This window comes from Ciconia boyciana, chromosome 10, assembly GCF_034638445.1.
Source record: "Ciconia boyciana chromosome 10, ASM3463844v1, whole genome shotgun sequence".
Classification (NCBI taxonomy): domain Eukaryota; kingdom Metazoa; phylum Chordata; class Aves; order Ciconiiformes; family Ciconiidae; genus Ciconia; species Ciconia boyciana.
This window is the reverse complement of record NC_132943.1, coordinates 2407715-2427386: the sequence shown is the minus strand read 5'-3', so window position 1 is coordinate 2427386 and position 19672 is coordinate 2407715. Positions and strand designations below refer to the sequence as shown.

Here is a 19672-nt window from a genome sequence, read left to right as displayed (position 1 = left end):
AGCAAGACAGTACGGCCACAACACAGTCTCACTCTCACAGAATCAGCCTCAACCTCTCCTCCCCACCTGCACATTCTCCAGCAGCAGAACAGAACACAAGAGAGACTTCTGCTTTGCACACAGCCAGTAAAGAATAACTTACATCACTCTGAAGGTCGTACACTTTCCTGGCTTGTACAACATCGTTCTGGTCCGGCAGACACGTCCACCGATGCAGAGTGTGCTTGTAATCAATGTCGCTGACCAACTCCTGACATTTCTTGGCCAACATGATTCCCAGCATGTCCACTGGGCTACTGAAGTGTGTCTTGGTCTTCTCAAACGCTTTCTTGTACTCCCTGTCACTCTGGATCTTGGCTACGTGCATCGACCACATCATCTTCGGGTCATCCTCTATGTTACGGGCTCCTATGTGGTGGCCAAGCTGCTTGCGATAGCCTTCTTTATACCTGTACTGCAGGGTCAAAGAAGCTCAATAAGTTTCAGGACAGCTGTTCTCCCTTCTGACACTGTTCTGTAGCAGTGCCCATGAGCAAGCGCTTTGCTAATGGAGCCTGGCAAGATCACCACATGAAGAGGCCTCTAAGCGCAGCGTATGCCTACTGCGTCCCACACTTCCATCCCACCCCACACCTACACTGGCCACTGGAGGCACACGGAGGCCAGACAGCATCTCCAGCCAAACTAGCTCAGGAAGCAGGAGCGATGCATGCCGGCAGACAGGGTCTCTACGCAACCTAAGCATCCTCACTGAGAGGCCAGCTCAGCAGCTGGGATGCAAAACTTGGCGAAAACCACCGGACTGCTCCAGCAGGCAACCTGGGCCTCATCCTGCACAGCCCTTTCTGCACTCACCCACACAGCCCACAGCAGCTGACGCACTCCGCTGCACCAGACTCTCCAGCACAGTGCTCAGGAGTCTTACGCTCCCAGCCCTGTGTGTGTCCTCAGCTGCAGGCCTACAGCCACTAAGCTTGGGAAGTGACAAGGGACAACACAACACTTTATCCCTCGCCTCTAACTGGAATGTCAAGTAAGACTTGAGGAGAGATTGAACTCATCTCTTTCCAGTAAGGGAACAAACCTGAACTACACAACCTCGCATAAGAGAGTAAATTCAGCTCCTGCAGAGCTAAGGCTTGAAAAGATACTCAGGGGCACAGTAATGACTGGCCTACAGTGACTGGACCTGCCCACAGAAAAGACAGAAACAATAAATGCCCCGGTCATAACACAAAACTTGGTTTGCGTGTTCTTTCCCAATGTCCAGCTCAGCTATGTACCTGCAACATCAGGGGAGTAATGACTGGCAGTACGGAGGGCAGCACACCACCTCAAAAGTCCAGCCTGTTGCATGACAAGACCCTGCCACAAGCCCAGGAGGGATGCTGCTTTGGATTATGTCCATCACCCAGCTCCCACAGTTACTCTCTCCACACTGTCGACAAATTCCCATGCAACACTGCGCACCCATAACGTGCAGGGACAGCTACAGGCAGACCCTCCAGAACCAACACGTGTATGGACTGGCTGAATGGTAATGACAGGCAAGTGATGGGTTGCCTCCATTCGACTAACGTTGCAAACCCTGGGCTTCAACTTCAAGCACCTGGAAACTGTCCGATAGGATGTACCACCAAGGGCTCCTGTGTACTTACATCACTTGCAATGTCTCTAGAAGCTTTAGCAGACTTGATAGGAATGGCATCTGCCCGCATGTCGTAGCCCTTCTTCTTCTCCTCCTCCATCGCAAGCTTGTACAGTTTCTGAAAGAAAAACAAGCATTGCCCTCAAGCAACTTGTCTTCCCAGGCCACCACTGTCCAGGGACGGACGCTTAACCCCACCTCAAACACCTACCTCACTGAAGTTCACTTTGTTCTGCTGGGCTAGCAAAATACCAGGTGTATCCGGCATAATGTGAACACTGGTTTTATCTTTCTCCCAGGCTGATGTGTACGAGCGCTGAAAAAATGAGTACAACATGAAATAAGATCACGCAAGCACAGGGCAACAAACTCAAAGAGCAAATGAGCTCCACAAACTGAAGCTAGGGGCCTCTACTTGGCACTGACTCAGAAATGACGTTTCTTGTCCAAAAACTTTCTAACGCTTCACCCTTTGCCACGCTGCACCCAATCCCTGCTCCAACCACACAAAAGACAATTTGATCTACCACAAGGAACACAAATCCCTGATGCAAGAGGATGCAATATCCCCCTTTGCCAAACCCAGGCCCTGGAAGGAGAGAGCCCAGAGTCCTGGGAAATGCACTCATTTCCTTCAGGTTGCAAACACAAGGAAATCTCACTTGGTTCATGATTTCAGAGTTGTGCTTTGCCAGAACCATAGGCATCGAGTCAGGAATGCTCGTGAATTTGATGGTGTCCGGGTGTTGCCGATACTTCTTGTCACTCAGGATGAGGCTCGCCCTCTTATTCTTCTCATCGTCCAGCGAACCGCTTGGGGACCAGCCAATGCCCTCAGCCACAGAAGGTCGGACTTGTACACATTCTGAAAGGACAGGCAAGGACACAAAGAGGCTCAGCAACCTCCTTACTCCATGCAACCACTCCTCCTACCACGGCAAGCTCTGCCTAACAAAACACATTCCCCTGGGTCAACCCACCAGCCACCACAAAAGGGACTCCCATTAAGCTCAGCTCCCCACAACCTGGCTCCCCGTGCCTACAACTCTCAGCAAGACAGTACGGCCACAACACAGTCTCACTCTCACAGAATCAGCCTCAACCTCTCCTCCCCACCTGCACATTCTCCAGCAGCAGAACAGAACACAAGAGAGACTTCTGCTTTGCACACAGCCAGTAAAGAATAACTTACATCACTCTGAAGGTCGTACACTTTCCTGGCTTGTACAACATCGTTCTGGTCCGGCAGACACGTCCACCGATGCAGAGTGTGCTTGTAATCAATGTCGCTGACCAACTCCTGACATTTCTTGGCCAACACGATTCCCAGCATGTCCACTGGGCTACTGAAGTGTGTCTTGGTCTTCTCAAACGCTTTCTTGTACTCCCTGTCACTCTGGATCTTGGCTACGTGCATCGACCACATCATCTTCGGGTCATCCTCTATGTTACGGGCTCCTATGTGGTGGCCAAGCTGCTTTCGGTACGCAGTTTTGTATTGGTACTAATTGAATGCAGAAACAACAATTATCACCTGTTTTCAAGCTGCAATTTAAATTTCTCTGTTGTTAATATAGTGGTTAACACTTTTGTATGTAATATATTTTAATTTTTTTTGTCTATTTTGCCAACATTTTTTTTTGCATGTTTTTATTGCATGTCCAGAAGATATTAACTGATTTTTCTACAGTTATATACTACCTCATTTAAATTATTGTATTTTATTCAATTAACCTTTAAGAATTATACAACCTCTGGGGAGGGCAGCAATATAAGACTGTTAAAATCTTAGACCTCTTCTCCTTTTAAATAAAAAACATCTTTATCCAAAAGTGTGTACCAGCTCTATGCCCCACTATTATTTTCACTCCATAAGACTTACTTCACTAGCTATGTCTCTGGATGCCTTTGCTGACTTGAGGGGTATAGCATCAGGAGGAAGATCGTAGCCTTTCTTCTTCAGCTCTTCATATCCTAACTTGTAATGTTTCTGTTGGAGAAGGATTCAAAGTCATTATTGCAAATAAAGCTCCCTAGAGAGTTTTTCAATACTACAACTTTCCTCCCCTGATTCATGAAAATAAAGTATGAGATTCCAAACACAGTTTCATTCATCAAATTAAATTCCATAGCTTGCTTTTAATAATGTGTATTTTGTAACTGATGATATAAAATATTTAAAAATTACTATCTGTCTGTTTTCTGATTAACTCATTCGAGATCAAAATTTTCTTTTAGTTAACATATTAATCTGAATGATTCATGGAGTCTTCTACAGAGGTGAATAATAAAACCCCATGATGTAGAGAATAAACCCCATGATTCTCTACACCCAATTTGAATTGCAATTATTTTTGTCTTCTTGAGTTCTTATGATAGAGCTGCTAACATTTCTTTACCTTTGCATGTAGTCTATATTTTTTCCATTATAAGCAGGAATTTGATGTAAGTTACATAATCCTATGTCATTCTAAAGAGGCAATTCAATATAATCAGACACTTTAACAAGAATGACAGGCTTACTAAAAAGTACTGAACACATATCTGCAATGTTATTATCATCAGTAGGGAGGAAAGAGAAAACTGCTAACTTGTGTTGAATATTTTCTTGGTATTTTTATATTCTAGCAATTCTGCTTCCATTTTATATATTAGCAATTCCACTCGGGCTTCCCAGTGCATAACAATTTTCACAGGAAAAGATTACAGGTGTGCTTACAGCTGTTAGAATTGCAGAATTACTCTACTGCATTTTAAACTTGAGCCACAATGGGTAATTCCAAATTCCATAAAAGAAACATTGTAGAGACAAACTTACATCACTTGTGTTAATTAAGTTTGATTTAGCCAGCAAAATTTCAGGAGTATCAGGCATGATGTGAACCTGAGTCTTGTCCTTGTCCCAAGCTTCTCTATACAGTATCTGAAAAGAGACACAAACAAAAATACTTGGGCTGATAAAAGGCTCATTGACATGCATAGCAGTCAATTCAGTTTACCTTTTCTTTACAGTAGCAAAGCAAAGATGTACTGTCCAAACATGAGCGATGTCAACAATGCAAGATATTAAAATAAAATAATACAACGACTTCTTGCTGAAATACCGCCTTTTTTTCTTCTTTACGTCCATGAAATGTCAAGGAAACACCATTATGACAATACATTTACATACTACATAGTAAAGGGTCTTATTTGCAGTTATTACTGAAAAAGTTATACAGCACTAAAGACCTTAATCTTCTGAACAAGGCGCAGTACTTCTTGACAACTGAGCAGTAAGGCACTGATCGTAAACGTTTTTAAGCACATGTTCCAATATGGAGATCTTTTTAACTAAATGTATACTAATGTATACACTTATTGAATCACAAGTTGCTGTCTCTAGAGGCGACTTACATCACTTCTATTTTTGGCATTAGATTTTGCTAAAACGATATCCATGGCATCTGGGATACTTGTGAACTTAATAGTATCTGGGTGCTGCCGGTACTTCTTTTCACTCAGTATTTCAGAAGCTTTCTTGTTCTTTTCAGATTCCAAAGATCCCAAAGGACTCCATCCAAGGCCTCTGAGCCATTGTAGATCTGACTTATACAGATTCTGTTAAAGGAAAAATCAAAACCGTAGTAGATTATTTCCCTGCTCATTTATTAAACCATATTAAAAGACTAACTGGTATTTTAGCTTCAGTCTGATCTATACTGACATCAAGAGAGAGTTACTAAATATACTTCTCAATAAGCAGTAAATATTTTACAAAAAAATAAATTAATTAAATCCAGAGGAAGCTTACATCACTCTGTAGTTCATAGACCCTCTTTGCCTGGGTGACATCATTCTGGTCTGGCAGACAAGTCCAGCGGTGTAGCATGTGTTTGTAGTCTATATCGCTAACCAATTCCTGACATTTCTTCGCCAGAAGGAAGCCTAACATATCCACAGGCATATTAAACTTTGTCTTCCACTTTTCAAAATCTTTCTTGTACTCCCTCTCACTCTGCATCTTAGCTACTTGCATAGACCACAACATCTTAGGATCATCCTGTAAGCTGCGGAATCCAATGTGATGTCCCTGCTGCTTGCGGTAACCTTCTTTGTACTTGTACTAAAATTACAAAGATTGCATTATTGAAATTACAGTAAGAAACAGACAATGGTAAAATATATAAGCAAAATATCAATCTATTCACTCAGTTAAATATTTCCCATTACCAATGAAATGAGCAACTTGTTATGGCACCTCATGTAAAGGTTTAGTAGCCCCTTGATTAATGTGCATCACTTGGTGTCAGTGAATGCTCTCCCTGGGAATGAACAGAGTCCCGGGAGAGGAAGAGTGCATTGCTGTAAGAATGGCCTCCTGTGCCATCTGATTCATATAGTCATACTGTTCAGAACTCCCAAAAGCTGACACGCTGAAATATTTTGATGAGTAAAATAATCAGCAATGAAAAATGCAGATGCTTAAGCACTGGAATCATTTCCTAATGATTAATAAAACCTCTTCCATAAATGCAGGAGTTGTATTCATACCAAGTGATGATAGCAGCAATACATGTGTCACCACGTCCATTTCAGAGCTGTAAAGAGGATTTCTCAGTATAGGCACTGGGATCAGCTACTTGGACCAAATTTGCTGCTGCTCGGAAAATGTAACATCCAAAAGAGCAGACAACTCCTAAGTTTCTATGACAAGCCACTTCATGGATGGACCACAATCTTTGGAATTGTCAAGATGCCAGAGCAACCCTTCTTAAATTGTTTTCTTCACTGACAAGAACAGATCAGGAAAGAGTTTTGCCAGCAATTTTGCTTTTTGCTCCAAGCCACACCTTAGCAGAGGGGTGTATCTGGATCTAGGGCGACTGTAGGCTATAGCAACTAGATAAAGTGCCTGTCATATTGAATTAGAAATGTTGCTTACGTCACTTGCAATGTCCCTTGAAGCTTTGGCAGCTTTCACTGAAATGGCTTCAGGTGTGAGGTCATAGCCTTTCTTTATCATTTCCTCCCAGCCAAGCTTGTATAGTTTCTAAAATTGAAAACAATATTAATTAAAAAGTCTTAGTAATACGTATGTCACCTTCTATTTAGATATGCTAATGATTCATATTACCAAATTCTGGTCACCTCACAGGCTTCAGTTATGAGAGAAGGGCTACTAGAATGGGAACGGAGAAATGGGAAACTGATAAGCAAGGAACGCAGGTCTTCTGAGTCTTAGGCTAGTGATCAAATAGTTTGTCTTTACTGCAGCAGCTTCCTACTACAGCTTATCTTGGGGATTTGAAACATATCTGAGGAATTTGAAATATATACATCTGGGACAACTGAAAACTTTTCAATTGGCTTAACAAAATTTTAATTAATAAGGCTGTATGTAGCCATTTAATAGTCAATTCAGTTTGTGCACAGTTGATTTTAAGTACCAGCACTTGCAAGTCAAAGATTGGCTGCTGAGCAATCATGCAAAGCAAAACCTAAGTATTTTATACTGGCACAATTGTCACTTTCTCATATTTGAAAGCTGACAGAAAAGTTAGAATCACTGGATGTATTTCTTTTCCCATATGCTAAGTTAAAAATATACACGATGAACTCGTAATTTTATAGTAACGAATTTTTAACATGATTGGTTTCTGTGGTAAGCATAGACTATGAGCTATGCAGATCTAGATTTCAAAAACAGGACTTGTATTTTCCATACATTATAATGTAATTTAGGCTGTTACTTTGCTAGCCTGAAGATGGTACTTACTGCTACTCTGAAAGTATTACTCACATAAAAATTCTTGCCTCCGTTCTAAATCCCCCATTCCATTTCTTCTAACTCACACAACTTAATTACTTATTTTGAAATGGGAGGCACCTTTAAATTTGAAGAAAGGAGATATTAATTTAAAATGTAATAGGAAGTATTAAAAAACTCTACCTGACTGTAGTTCGCCTTGTTCTGTTTTGCCTGTAGAATATCTGGTGTATCTGGCATCACGTGAACCTGAATTTTATCCTTCTCCCAAGCTTGAGTATAAGCATGCTATTGAAAAAAGTAACATCAGATGTGTTAGTACAAATGACAAAGGATGGCTTTCACCTTTCCATTTGCACACTTTGGATATGAACAGGTAAGAAGACAAAGGTGTTGACTTAGATTTATTTTACTATGTAATGACCTAATCCAGAATCAGCTGAATTAGGATCCAGACTTGCTTCTAATGAAGTCCAACTATCAAGATTTTCAGGGCCAGTGATTTCTATATGAGAACAAGAAGAATAGAGGTTGGAGAGGTAGTAATGAGAAAAATGAGAAGAGATCTATTTAACCAATTATATTTATCAGTAACTGAGTGTTTCAGTAAGAAAAAAAATGAAAAAGAGGAACCTGTAAGTGGCAGTTGTTTTTCCCAGGGAAACACTGCTACATAAAGGTGGTGACAGAGACTTATAGACTGGTTATTGAAATGGATTATATGTGAATGTCTGCCCAACTTTCCCCATAAATACTCACTTTGTTCATTATATTTGCATTCTGCTTTGCAAGGACCATGTCCATGGCATCATTCTGTTTTGTAAAGGGGAACATGCTGGGATGCTGGCGGTATTTCTGATCACTTGCAATTTCTGTGGCTTTCTTAGATTTCTCCACATCCAGAGAACCAGCAGGACTCCAACCGATACCCCTGAACCACTCTTTGTAATCCTGCTTGTACTCATTCTGCCGAACACAACACCAAAGGGAAGTTTACAGTTTACAAATGGCTCACACAAAAGAATTCTGTTGTTTCCAAAACACAGCCATAATGAAAAAACAGGAAAAAAAGTCACAGCTGTGAATGACAGAAGGAAAACAGAAACTTACGTCACTTTGTATCTGGTTCATGTTTCTGTACAGTTCTAAACTCATTGCGTCTGGTAGAAGCATATAGTTGTGAATCAGTTGTTTGTAGTTAGTATTGGTTACACGATCTTGCGCCTCCTTAGCTGCCACGATGCTGAGCGTATCAGAAGGCGTTTGGTAATGTGTCTTGCTCGTCTCATAAGCTTTCTTGTATTCACGATCAGACTGCATCTTAGCCACTTGCATATAATGGACAAGTTTGGGATCATCCTGAAGGCTGCGGAAGCCTACAAGTTTTCCCTTGTCTTGTTCGTAACCTAATTTGTATTTATACTGTAAAGAGAACAGAGGCAGCGACTTTAATTCTACTTCATTTGTTTAATAAGCAATATCTATCTTGTAAGGAAAAAAACCCCAAAACTTAGATTAAAATAAGATTTTTACATTGTTAAGAAAACATCAGAAAGCATACAGAGGTGGTGGCTTTGTCCACCTACTCTTAGGGTGTACCCTAAAGCAAAACAGATGTCTAGCATCCCTTTTAAAAGCTGTATATTTAAAACATTTTCTTAATAAATGAAATTTCCATACCATAATTTATTCTGCTCCTGGATAAGGTTCAGTGTAACCTGGCATTCAATTGCTTTCTAATCTCATTATAAATGACACAATGAAAGTATGAAACATACTGACAGAAAGCAAAAGGCAAAAGAACACATAAGATCTGGTTTGCTGAAGACAGTTCTTTGGAAAAAGTGCACTTGTAATTCTTTTCACACTATAGTTTAGAGATACCCATATTAGCTCTAAGATGAGCTATCACAAACACTAGAACCAGGGTACATTAACCCACACGGTTCTCTGTGACTATTGCTATCCTCCTTCCAATATTCAGCTTAGGTAACTATTTTTGTGGTGGTCTGCATCATACTCAGAATACTTGGGTTCGTATCTAAAGACTAACCATAAAATCAAAGACCTAATCATCACTTCCATTAGGTTCACTTGTTCAAATGATTAAAAAACTTCAAGACGCTTCCCAAGACATTTTGCATTTGTTTAATAAAACCAATAGTTCAAATTCTTAATCCCTTCCTCAATCTCTAATCAACCCCGGACAATGAACTACACAGACCTAGCATCAATTCCTTTTTCCTTCACTGCATACTGCTTGGAGAGAACTCAGAATGGAAGTATCTTCCCCTCAGACTTAGCACAATGGCAGAGCAAATTGACTTTGTGGTGGCGGCAACATCCCCTATGTTGTCAAAAAAAACCCGGTGAGCTAGATAGCATGTCCTTAGGCCCTAACTTCACCCCTCTCTCAGGCTGGATTTGCCCCTGCCACAGCAAATCCCTCATCACTGATACACAAAGGATTTCAGAATGGTCTTGATTCCAGAAGCTTGTATTCTCTGCACCAAGAAATTTAATGGGACTTTCACCAAAGGAATAAAGATAACTGTACCACAGCAGTAAAAATAATTTAAGTCCATATCTGTTCTTTTCAAATATTTCTAAGAATGATCTCTGAACGTTCTGTCTAAGCTACCAATATACAACATACATTTATAAAGTATCCAAGCACCATCACACTGAGGAATGAACTGCCTTATTTTTTTTCTAAGAGTCCCTCATGTATCTCCTTACCTTTCTAATAAAGAAATTGTTCTTTAAGCCTGTCAGAAAATGCATTAGAATATACATCGAATATGTCAGAATTATTTACAAGAAAGAGAATAAAGGGACTTCATATAATTGGCATATAAAATTGAATTGTGTCAAGAAATGAATGTTTTACAATATCTGAAATGGATAATTTTTTCTTTCAAGAACTTACATCACTAGCAATATCCCTAGAAGCTTTGGCAGCTTTAATAGGGATAGCATCAGCTCTGAGATCATACCCTTTCTTCCTAGATTCTTCAAATGAAAGTCTGTACATTTTCTGTGAAGAGAAAGAAAAGAAATATCCTTTAAAAAAGCAAAAGACACCACACTTAAATAAAACTCTATTAATTTTATATGATAACTTGAAACACAGACTATTCATGCGTTTAACACTCCTTGAACAGTTGTTTAAGGCACTCAGGCACACAGAGAGATGAATACTCCTTCAAAATTAACTCCATACATTAATGCAGCTGGACTGCACTATAATTAGTAACAACAACCTATAACAAAAGAGCAACAAATTGCATTTGTTTCCCACATGCATAAATATTGGTGAAAAGTTACATCTACAAGTATGTCAGCTTTTAAAAATATGAGATAAATATGTCTATTTCTGTGCACATTAAAGATGTGCACAATTACAAACAATACTTTATTTAGCATATCCAGATTTAACAACTGGCTACTGAAAAACTGGCTGTAATACCATCTGTTACCAAAAGAATAGGTTCAATCTGCAAGAAAGAATTTTGAATCCAGTACAAAACTTTGTGTATGAGGAAATAAAATAATAAATACAGTAACAAACAGGGACAGTACTCAAACTCTACTATTTGGTTAGTAACTATTACTTTTTAATGACCTACATGTGAACACTTCATAATTTGACTATAAAGACTATGGCTTTTTCTTGGCAATTTTTGGTATTTAATTTTGGGGAAGGAAGTGGGGAAAAGGAAAATTAACAGCTTTTTCTGAAATTACTACAGGTTAGCAAAGTGAGAATTAGGGAGACTTTCGTATGCTGTCATCTCACTTACTCCTAATAAAAAAAAACCCAAACACAATGTCATAGTCTTACAAACAGTACTCACATCACTTAAATTAAATGCATTAGCTTTTGCTAAAGCAATCTGTGGAATATCTGGTGTGATGTGAACTTTCTTTTTGTCTTCTTCCCATGCTTGTTTGTACTTGTGCTGGAAGGATAAAAAAAAAAAAGAGATGTTAACATAAGCAAAAAAATAAATAAAACAATTTGATTGTTTATAAATTGTTAATAAAATTGTTTATAAATTGTTTATAAAATTAAATACAACCATTGAAAATAATATTTCCTATTTGAAATATAAACTTTCTTACAATGATGCAACTACTAACATGGTAGGAACATTTAGCTTTTTATTTTAGCACTTAAAAGCAGTGTGAATCAGGAATAGCTCTTATGAAGTTAATTGTGTGAGGCCAAAATAAGAGTGGAAGAAATATCAACCTTGCTACGGTATTTTATTGCTTGTCTCTTGCCCAGCAGTGTATTCAAGCACACTGAACAGCAGAAAACAAGAGGTTTCAAAATGTACTGGGTCTGGTTGGGACGGCATCAATCCTCTTCACAGAAGCTCAAACAGTGCTGTGTTTTAGATTTGTGACTAAAACAATGCTGAGAACACGCTCACGTTTTAGCTGTTGCTGAACAGTGTCTGCACAGTACCAAGGCCTTCTCTCTTTCTCACTCTCCACCCGCAGTGAATAGACTGGGTGGTGTGCAACAGGTTGGGAGGGGACAGAACCAGGCAGATGAAGCCAACTAACCAAAGACATATTCCATGCCATATAACGTCATGCTCAGCAAATAAAAAGGGAGAGGAGGGGGCTTAGGGAGGTTAGACATCTTTTGCGTGGGAACCGGCTGGGCATCAGTCTACCCGTGGGAGGTGGCAAGTGATTGCTTTTGCATCACTTGCTTTGTTTTGTTTTCTTTCTCTCTTCTTCCACTTCTCCTTTGCTTATTAAACATTTTTTATCTTGACCCACAAGTTTTCTTGATTTTACTCTGCCTTTCCTCTTCCCCACTGGGGGAGAGGGGAGGAAGTGAGCGAGTGGCTGTGTGGTGCTTAGCCGCCTACCGGGGTTAACCCGCAACTAAAAGCCAAGTCAGAAGGTACAAAAAAGAAATTGTTAGAGGTGGAAGATGATTAGTTTATCTCCTGGAAAGTAAGTATCAGTTGAGAGAGGTAATAGAGCTTTACTTAGAGGAAATAGAGCTAATGAAAGTGCATATAAGATTCTGATTGTCCCTGTAACTACAATGCACGTGAACTCTAGACATTTCTAAAGAACACCAGCGGATTACATCAGTTCAGCAGGAGAATCAGAAAATAAATGTCTCATTAGAAAAGCATTCACATCATGCAGTAATTTCATATTAATGTAACAGGTGTTGGATGAAACAGACTATACATTTAAAAGTCTAAATCCTATTTCCGAAAGGGATCACTCCAGTATTTTTAGCCCCTAGATTTAAACTGCTAAAAGTCTATAATCAGTTATCTTGGGCAAACTTTATTAATAAAATGTGACCCCCAGGTCAGCCTTTACATGTATTTCTTAGAAATATTAGGGTCATTCTTTGCTTTCAGGTGTATCAAAGGTCTATTAAGATGAAATACAATTACAGGCAAGCATATTCATTAGCTGCCAAACTGATGATTTCCAAAGCTATGCACACAGTAAGATTGACTATTACATGAGTTATAGTTTGTTTCTTACTTCTGCAAGCTTAAATGAATTTTGATGAACACTTTCTTACCTCATCCATGATTTTAGCATTATTTAAAGCTAAGACCATGTTCATGGAATCCATAGGAACAGAATACTTCAACTTGTCTGGATGCTGGCGATACTTCTTTTCACTAACAATTTCCATCGCTTTTTTGTTCTTCTCAGCTTCCAGGGAGCCCAGTGGCATCCATCCAACACCCTTCATACTTTCATCATATTCTGCTCTGTATTGATTCTAGAAGCAGGAAGAAAAGAAAATAATCAGATGCATGAAAAAGTCTGTAAATCTTGACACTTCTTTCTGTGTTTAATTAATATTAGATTTTGAATGCACTTACTCTAAAAAGAGGCAAACAGTATCAAGATGCATTCAAGGTTTATTTAGAAACACATTTGTTACAGTGGTGTCTATTTTATTACTCTGCCTTTTATACAGTGTTCGGATCCTCCTTATGACTTATATAGATTGCTCACATGAGATTACTTGCTAAGGCCCTCTTGAAGAAGAGGATTCTCTTGAACCACTATACCGAGAAAAAAAGGCCCTCTTCTCTAGAGATTAAACATCCCAGAAAATCTGAGAATATAGCTACTTAGCTGGTTTCCCCTTCTTCTGAAAAGATATCTTTTTAGAAGTACAAGATAAAACTATTAATGAGAAGTGAAGCTTTTCCTGTCTTGGCCTGCACACAAGTATTGCTCCCAAAGGAAGAGCCTGATGGGAGAGGTAAGCAATAAGTATCCATTTTACTTTATACAGAAAATTACTTATTTCTGAACCCAAATTATTTCACAATAGGTGTAATTTCATATTTCAGAGTCTTAGAAAAATGCAACAGCTATCATTGCTGAAGGTCTCATTTCATTTACTACATTTTAGTATATAACTGAACTAATTCACTAAAAAAATAGTACTATTTATCTTACAGTATGCTTTCATAAACTAAGCATCATTGTATTCATAATGCAAAGGTTGAAGAATCTCTCACTTACATCACTTTGTATCTGCATCATGTTTTTGGCTAATTCAAGGCTCATAGCATCAGGCAAAACATTGTAGGTATGGATCAAGTTTTTGTAGTTTGCATTTGTAGCCACTTCCTGTGCTTTCTTGGCTGCCACAACACTGACCATGTCAACTGGAGTATGGAAATTAGTCTTTGCCTTCTCATAATCTTTTTTGTATTCACGATCAGATTGCATCTTAGCCACCTGCATGAAGTGCACCAGCTTGGGGTCGTCTTCAAGGCTGCGGAACCCAATATGTTTTCCTTTCTCTTTTTCGTAGGCTAGTTTGTATTTATACTGACAGCAGGAAAGAGAAAGAACAGCAAAAACTTAAATTAAAAAAATGCACTATTAAGCTCAATTTTGAAAACATAGAAAATACTTGTTCTTTTTCATCACAGGAGCTCAGGTTTAGTCATTTAAACATACTCAGTCTTACAAAATAGCCCATTGAACACAGGCACATGAAGCTCAGCAGCTTGCTGAACAAAGAGCAAAAAAGCACACTTCAGTGTTATTCCACTGGAGAGCAAGTACTGCAAAGGTTTATCCCATCAAGCATATAATTGAGACCTAGACAACTCAAGATGCTTGAAAAAACACATTTGCGCAAAACAGAGCACCGTGAAAACATTCTGACTGTCTTTGTAGCTGCTCTGAATACTATTACGCAATCAAACTTACATCACTTGCAATGTCTCTGGAGGCTTTGGCTGCTTTTATTGGAATAGCATCTGGCTGCATGTCATAACCTTTCTTCTTGTCTTCCTCCCATCCAGCTTTGTAAAGTTTCTAATTTAAAATATAAAAGAGAACAGGTACTCTATTATGAAGGCAGAACTACTGAATTACCCTACATCTGAATTTAAATATTCTTTAAAAAGACATAAAAATTACATCAATTTTTGGTCTATGCAACAGAGACTGAATGCCCACTGTCAGCATGGTAACTCACATTACTCATTGTGATCTGGTTCACTCTTGACTGCAGAATTTCTGGGGTATCTGGCATAACATGAATGCTGGTCTTCTCTTTGTTCCATTTATCGGTGTAGAGCCTCTGCAATTACAAAGTAATATTTAGCATTGAAAAGACATTGCACTCATAAAATGAGTTTGCTTTTGTTTTGCTCATTTGCAATAAATAATAGTGTACACTACAGTAAAGTTCCATAACCACTACAAATAATCTTCACAAATGTAACTGCCAAGTGGCAATATTATATTCCTCCTCTTTCTTTAGTACTTTGAGACATTTGCAAAGTATGTTTTGATAACTAATAAATATTGAAACTGGAAATTTTCAGTCTGCATTCTTTCCTGCTTTAATGCAAAGCATAAATTTCTTTTTTTTCACACACCCTCTTTCCACGGCAAACATACAATAAGGATCAGTGGTGTCCCAGATAACTAAGGACAAATTTAAAGAACTCCACTTTTCAAGGAAACTTGTACAAAACTGACAGAATTTCAGGGTTTTTTCAACTCGCTGATTATGAATACTACTTCCTGCAGTAAAAGAGCAAAGGTTACCAAAGCACTACAAATCTGGAGAGGACATCTTTAATCACATACACAAAAGAGAAATCTTTAATCTTTATGAACAGAAAACGAAACTCCCTTAATTATGAATACAGTCTGAGGCTTCCATCATCTCTCAGTGTCCAGTCTTAACCAAGCAAACCACTATGCCCATTTGAAATTCTAATGACTTCAATTCTAATGACCCAATCTCTGGCTCAGTCATGATCATCTGAACAAATTCTCACCTTATTCATGGTCTTGGCATTTTGCTTAGCTAGCACTTGTTCCATTGCATCCATTGTAATAGAATACTTCAGCTTGTCTGGGTGCTGGCGATACTTCTTTTCACTGAGAATCTCTGTAGCTTTTTTGGCCTTTTCTACCTCCAGTGACTGAAGCGGTATCCAGCCAACTCCTCTCAACCAGTTATTAAAGTCTGCTTTGTACACATTCTTTTAAAAAATAAACAAGGAAAAACACAGTGAGACAAGGAAAATTAAAATTCCCATATATATAAAAACAGGTTAGGCCTTAAAACTTCTCCTGGTCATTCATTTTTGAAGGAAAATTTAGACAAGCCTGTTATAACTACTAGTGTTTTCCAAATTCTTAGCATAATATTAACAGCTATTGATGTGTTAGGGATAAAGAAATTCTTTTCACTAAACCAATGTGTAGAACTCACACTACAAACCAAATGCACAGACCTTAGAACAAATTTTGAGTGGTAAATATGAAAATCTGACAAAAATATAATAATTTTTTTAAATGACACTCTTTGTTAGTAGACGCAGTTCGCAGTAGAATTAATTCAGAGAAATTGTTTCAGCAACTTCTCCTTAATGGCCTGGTTCTGCACAATCTTGAAGACACCATTCCTATACAATCATACTTTATAACATGGCTTTTAGAGCAGATAAAGGTACAAAAATGCTGGGAAAATAAAACCTGTTCCTGAACTGCAGTGTTAGAAGTAACTGAGAATATCAGTCTGAGAAAAAGACCACATACTGTCATAGCATCTGTATACAGGGCAAAATTTGTCCTTAAGTACCACGCTTCTCTCCTTGCAAACATCCCGAGTTAGACAGCCAAGCAAGCTCAGCCAGCTCAGCAAGGCTAGGTAAAAATACAATGGGGAAGCAAAAAACTCGAGATGAAAATTTCCGTATTTGAAAAGAACAGTGTCTAAAGGTCAGATCCTCTATCTGTTGGCCAACGGGAACACGCACATTATTCTCTCCAAACAGTGCTTAGAATCTGAAGAACACTTTCAATCAGAATATTAACGTTTTTAGGAATTTCAAATTTTTTCAATTTTCAAATTTCAAATTTGTCAGAGGACTGTTAAATAATACAGATTAAACTAAATACTTTTTGGGTAAACAAGCAGACCCTAAAGTTACACTACTGAAAAAGATTGGAAATTAGTCACAAAACTTAATGGAAATTACAAAGCTTTTTTATGAATCCTTATCGTGCATGGCATATGCATCTGTTGGAGGATAAAGGCAGGAAGGAAAAGTGAACAAAACAAATCTCAAATCCCTAGGTATAATACAAACATACATAATGTATATCTTCAGTAAACTGAAATAAAATATAGTCAGAATTTAGACTCTGTACATAACCTACAATCTCTGACAATACAAGTAATAATCACAGTAGTAATACATTATAATTACAAATCCAACTACAAAAATACACAAATTAGAAAAAACTTGTTCATTTGCTGAGAATTAGCCAAATATGTAGAGATACAAAGAAAGTTGTTACTTGCTAGGTAAGTTCCCCAGAATTTATCAGCTACACATAATTCTGATAATCTTTGGAAAATACAGCGTTCCAGACCAGACATTTACATGTCAATCTACTGTTAATCCAATATAGTTCATTTTTTAGCCTTAAAAGGTTAATAATGTAACACAGTCATTCTGAGAAGTAAAAAATGAGTCGATTAATCATTACATACATCACTCTGAAGCTGCATCACATTTCTCGATAGCTCCAGATTCACAGAATCAGGCAAGAGTGTATAATGGTGAATTGGCTGTTTATAGCCAGCATTTGTAACCGCTTCCTGGGCTTTCTTGGCAGCCGTCACACTGAACATATCCAAAGGAGTATGATATTTGGTCTTGGTGACTTCATAATCCTTCTTGTATTCACGATCTGATTGCATTTTGGCCACGTTCATGTAATGAACAAGTTTAGGATCATCCTGCAGGCTACGGTATCCAACCTGTTTGCCTTTATCTTTCTCATATGATTCCTTGTACTTGTACTAGAGACAAAGGAAAAGAAAGCCTTACTCACTTTGGAAAGAGCAAACACACTTTTGATAATTTTTATACTTTGAAACTCAATATTTTAACAACTGCAGTTCATCCTACAAACTCATAAATTGTTTTTCAGACAGCACAGGATTATTGAGGTCAAAAAAAAGAAGAGGATTGCTGGATTTCTCAGCTTGTCTTGACCCCTGGTATAGATCTAAATCTAGACATGCAGTTACATGCCCTCCCTCACCATTGCCTCTGCCATATTATATTTTACTGCCATAGACTTCTAACTCCCAGGAACATTCAGCTTTTAATTAAAAGACTAGCATAATAATATATTATTGAAAAGCCCAAGACTACCAAACAACTGGATATCCCAATGTTCGGCTACTGGGGGGAGGCATGTTTAAGTGGGGAATGGAAGTCATTTGCAGCCTTTTGCTAAAGTTAGTGAATTTATTTCTGTGTTCCAAATCTCCTTTCATAGCTTGTGTCAGATGGCACGCAAAGCTTTACTGTTGCCAGTTGACGGAACTGCCTGAAAACTGCCACATTTCTGTACAGCTTGTGAATGCTAGAGAAGCAGAAGTACAGGTCTCCAGCAATTAAGAATACAGCATAGGTAAATTATAACAAAGGAACTTTCGAATAAGCTGGTGAATACTTGAAGTACATACAACAAACAGCCCCAGCTCACCAGCGTTCATGCGCATTACAACACATTTCCAGACACAGGTTTTTTCAGAGGTTCATGTAAATACCTGAATTCACTTGTTATTTCACAGTATCATAAGAGTTTAAATTCTCAGAGTTAAGTGTCTCTATACCATTATACATATATAGCATATGCTCTGTAGCATAATATGCTATAGAAAGCTGTAATGCAGTAGATGTATGTATTCCACTTCATGTAAATTATACTTACATCACTTGCAATATTTCGAGAAGCTTTAGCAGCAATAATAGGAATGGCATCTGGTTTCAGATCATATCCTTTGGCAATGGTTTTTTTCCAGTCTGCTTTGTAGTTAGCCTTATCGGGAAAAAAGGTATAAATTCACAATGTTACGAGTAGCAATTTTAACAAAGTTGTTTAAACCCATATTTTTGTTACAGTTACAGGAGTCAAAAATATTCAGTTTAGTCTGTGGAATTTCAGGGAAAAAGGTTAACCTGTACACAAACTACAGTTATATTATGATAAATAAATCTACTATAAAGATAGGAGAGTCCTTCAAGACAATCAGTTTAATTCATGTAGCTAAATCATTAACTCCATAAGCATTTTTTGCAATTTTTATGTGGAACAACTCCATTAGTAGCATTTTTGCCCTTGCCTAAGCAAACCCCTTTTTCATTTGACTGAACCTTCAGAAATTTTTTCCCGTTAGCTTCAAAATCAGGCCTTGTGGTCTTAAGCGACTGAAGAAAGCTGTCTGGCTGATTTTTTTTAGCAGTTAGCATCTGGACAGACTAATAGTATTTCAAGGCTTTCTGCAGGATGGGATTAAAGGAGATGTCAGCTTTCACCTTTTTCCTGGAGGCCTGATAATGCAACCAAAAAATTTAATATCACGAAGGCAATAAAATTGATACTATCAGTGGAGATCTTTACGGTGTTGAATGGATGTAAGAAGTGATGGAAAGCAGGCAGACTAGTAGCTGAATGGCAGAAAAAGGCATTACTATCTTTCCACTGGATGAGTTAATTTTCTTTGAAAGCCCAGCAGCAGGAAGCAACACACAAAGAACTTGTACTGCTTGCCTATGCAATGTGTTTTACATAAAAGTAGATGACATAAGTCTCCAAACCTATAGGAATTTGAATAATAAGTCATGCTGGTTTTTTCATTCCATCTATCCAAGTAGTTTGGCAATAAAGCACTGAAATGTGTTCATGTTCATGAGTGCTCAGAC

General features: G+C 38.3%; 1 protein-coding gene across 1 annotated transcript in view; it reads right to left on the bottom strand.

Annotated features, from left to right (window-relative positions):
- The window catches only part of NEB (nebulin), a 131676-nt gene that overhangs the window by 89115 nt on the left and 22889 nt on the right, over positions 1-19672 (bottom strand). The window contains 23 exon segments of the mRNA XM_072873954.1: positions 143-454; positions 1659-1766; positions 1860-1964; positions 2311-2483; positions 2486-2513; positions 2841-3152; positions 3531-3638; positions 4467-4571; positions 5045-5248; positions 5442-5753; positions 6573-6680; positions 7581-7685; positions 8157-8363; positions 8508-8819; positions 10327-10434; positions 11255-11359; positions 12970-13176; positions 13935-14246; positions 14634-14741; positions 14905-15009; positions 15719-15925; positions 17446-17757; positions 18681-18788. Of these exon segments, the coding sequence (XP_072730055.1) occupies positions 143-454; positions 1659-1766; positions 1860-1964; positions 2311-2483; positions 2486-2513; positions 2841-3152; positions 3531-3638; positions 4467-4571; positions 5045-5248; positions 5442-5753; positions 6573-6680; positions 7581-7685; positions 8157-8363; positions 8508-8819; positions 10327-10434; positions 11255-11359; positions 12970-13176; positions 13935-14246; positions 14634-14741; positions 14905-15009; positions 15719-15925; positions 17446-17757; positions 18681-18788 (4071 nt within the window).